Source organism: Lucilia cuprina, chromosome 2, assembly GCF_022045245.1.
Source record: "Lucilia cuprina isolate Lc7/37 chromosome 2, ASM2204524v1, whole genome shotgun sequence".
NCBI lineage: Eukaryota > Metazoa > Arthropoda > Insecta > Diptera > Calliphoridae > Lucilia > Lucilia cuprina.
Genome location: NC_060950.1, coordinates 14,228,225 through 14,230,185, shown reverse-complemented (window position 1 = coordinate 14,230,185; position 1,961 = coordinate 14,228,225). Strand labels below are relative to the sequence as shown.

At 29.2% G+C, this 1,961-nt stretch overlaps 1 protein-coding gene across 1 annotated transcript in view; it reads left to right on the top strand.

Annotated features, from left to right (window-relative positions):
- The first annotated feature begins 898 nt into the window (after positions 1-898).
- LOC111685234 (vascular endothelial growth factor receptor kdr-like) overlaps positions 899-1,961 on the top strand; it is an 18,167-nt gene continuing 17,104 nt past the window's right edge. The window contains exons 1-3 of the mRNA XM_046947813.1: positions 899-1,039; positions 1,113-1,535; positions 1,627-1,799. Coding sequence (XP_046803769.1) covers positions 1,018-1,039; positions 1,113-1,535; positions 1,627-1,799 — 618 coding nt within the window. The 5' untranslated portion in view covers positions 899-1,017. The remainder of the gene's footprint in view (positions 1,040-1,112; positions 1,536-1,626; positions 1,800-1,961) is intronic.

The window sequence follows — 1,961 nt, the reverse complement described above, 5'->3', positions numbered from 1 at the left end:
CTAGAACTGAACTAGAACTGAACTAGAACTGAACTAGAACTGAACTAGAACTGAACTAGAACTGAACTAGAACTGAACTAGAACAGAACTAGAATTGAACTAGAACTAAACTAGAACTGAACTAGAACAGAACTAGAACTGAATTAGAATTAAATTTTTCGCTTATAAAATGGTTTCGAGTTGTAAGAAAAAATAAATATTCACATTCCTTTAAAACAAAATTCTGTATAAATACATTTTTAAAATTATTTACATGATTACTCGTATTACTTATTAAAACATTTATTGATATTTTTTTAACTCTGTTCTCAGGAAAAATGTTTAGTAAATGAAAATTACTGATTAAATCAAACAATAACAATAATGATGATTTTATTTGTTATAGGATTTTTTTAATATTTCAATTATTTAGTTTATAAAATAATTCAGAATAATTATATCATTTTTGAAATAGAGAACAGATTTTGTTAAATGGTCTAATTGTTCATGGTTACTTAATGCTATAAAAGATATATGTATACCGATTTTATATAGAAATTCAAGTATTTTGACCTATTAAGGACCAAAAGCATTTTAGATAAACCCAGTACTTATTAATCCAATGTTAGGAATATGTCTGCACAAAGTACAAGCTAGATACTCGGGACAAAAATTGTAAACAAAAAGAGACAGATAACGGTAGTTACAAATACAGACAGACAACGAACACAGATACTTTTACATACATACATGCATACCAACATTACAATGCAATCAATTGAAGAAGAGCTGGCTAGAGATGCTCTTCTTCTTTTAAATAAATGAAAGTTCAAATTCAATCATTGTATTCCACAGAAACCCAAGAAAATAAACAGTAAAACAATAATTTCATTATAATGATATGGCATTTATTCAAAAATAATAAAAAAATAAAACAAACAGAAATTGTCTATTAAACAGAAGGCTAAATAAAATGTTGCCGCCAGACAGTTACTGTCAAATGCAATTAACAACAACAAGAAAAATAACAAAAACAATATGCATATTGTACTTTTCTTAAGTAATTTACCCCTTGTCATAAATATTATTAATAATGTCTCTTTTTCCTATCTAATTTTGTTTTTCCTTTTTAGTGCCGCATCCTAGTACAACAACAAGAAATAGTATAAGTAAACGAAATCATATCAATGACGATGATGATTATAATGAGAATGTAGCTGTGGCACTGGGAGCACCACTTATCATACCTCTTGAGGAGGAAGTACAATTAGAAGAAAATAGTGAATATACGTTAAATTGTGAAGATACTGAGCCCATCGTTTGGAAATGGCCGGTGAATGTTATAGGACCTGAGGAGAAACCCTATATACCACAAGATCAAAAGAGACGTTATGGCAGTAGTTTGATATTAAAAGATGTCAACTATATGAATGTCGGCACTTATTATTGTGTCAAGTCAAGTGCCTTAACCAAGAATTTAGATACAATGGATGACTCGGAACTAACCGATTTGGCGAATAGTAATTTAGCTTCACATATATATGTTTATGTGAATGGTAAGTTTATATACTTGTTTTTTTTTTCCTTTTTTTTGTAGTAGAAATACAATATTTATTTAATATTTTTGTGTTATTCTGTGTTATTCAGATCAAGAAAATTTACTGGCTCCCATGGCCTATCCCATAACATATGTCATACAATTCCAGGATGCCGTTATACCCTGTAAGCCCTCTATGCCAAATTATGATGTCATTTTAACTACACCCAGTGGTTCGGTAAGCTTTAAAGTTTTTCAACTCGTGCGTTTATATACTTTAAAAGTGCTATTATAAAATGCTTTCACCAGAAATTTTTTTCTGCACAGTTGCTCGTTAACCATTTTTCTCACATATTTTAACTAACATCAAAAAATCATATTTTTAATACACACTTCTTTAGAAGAGAACTAAAACGAAACCAGAACACACCTAGAACAGAACTAG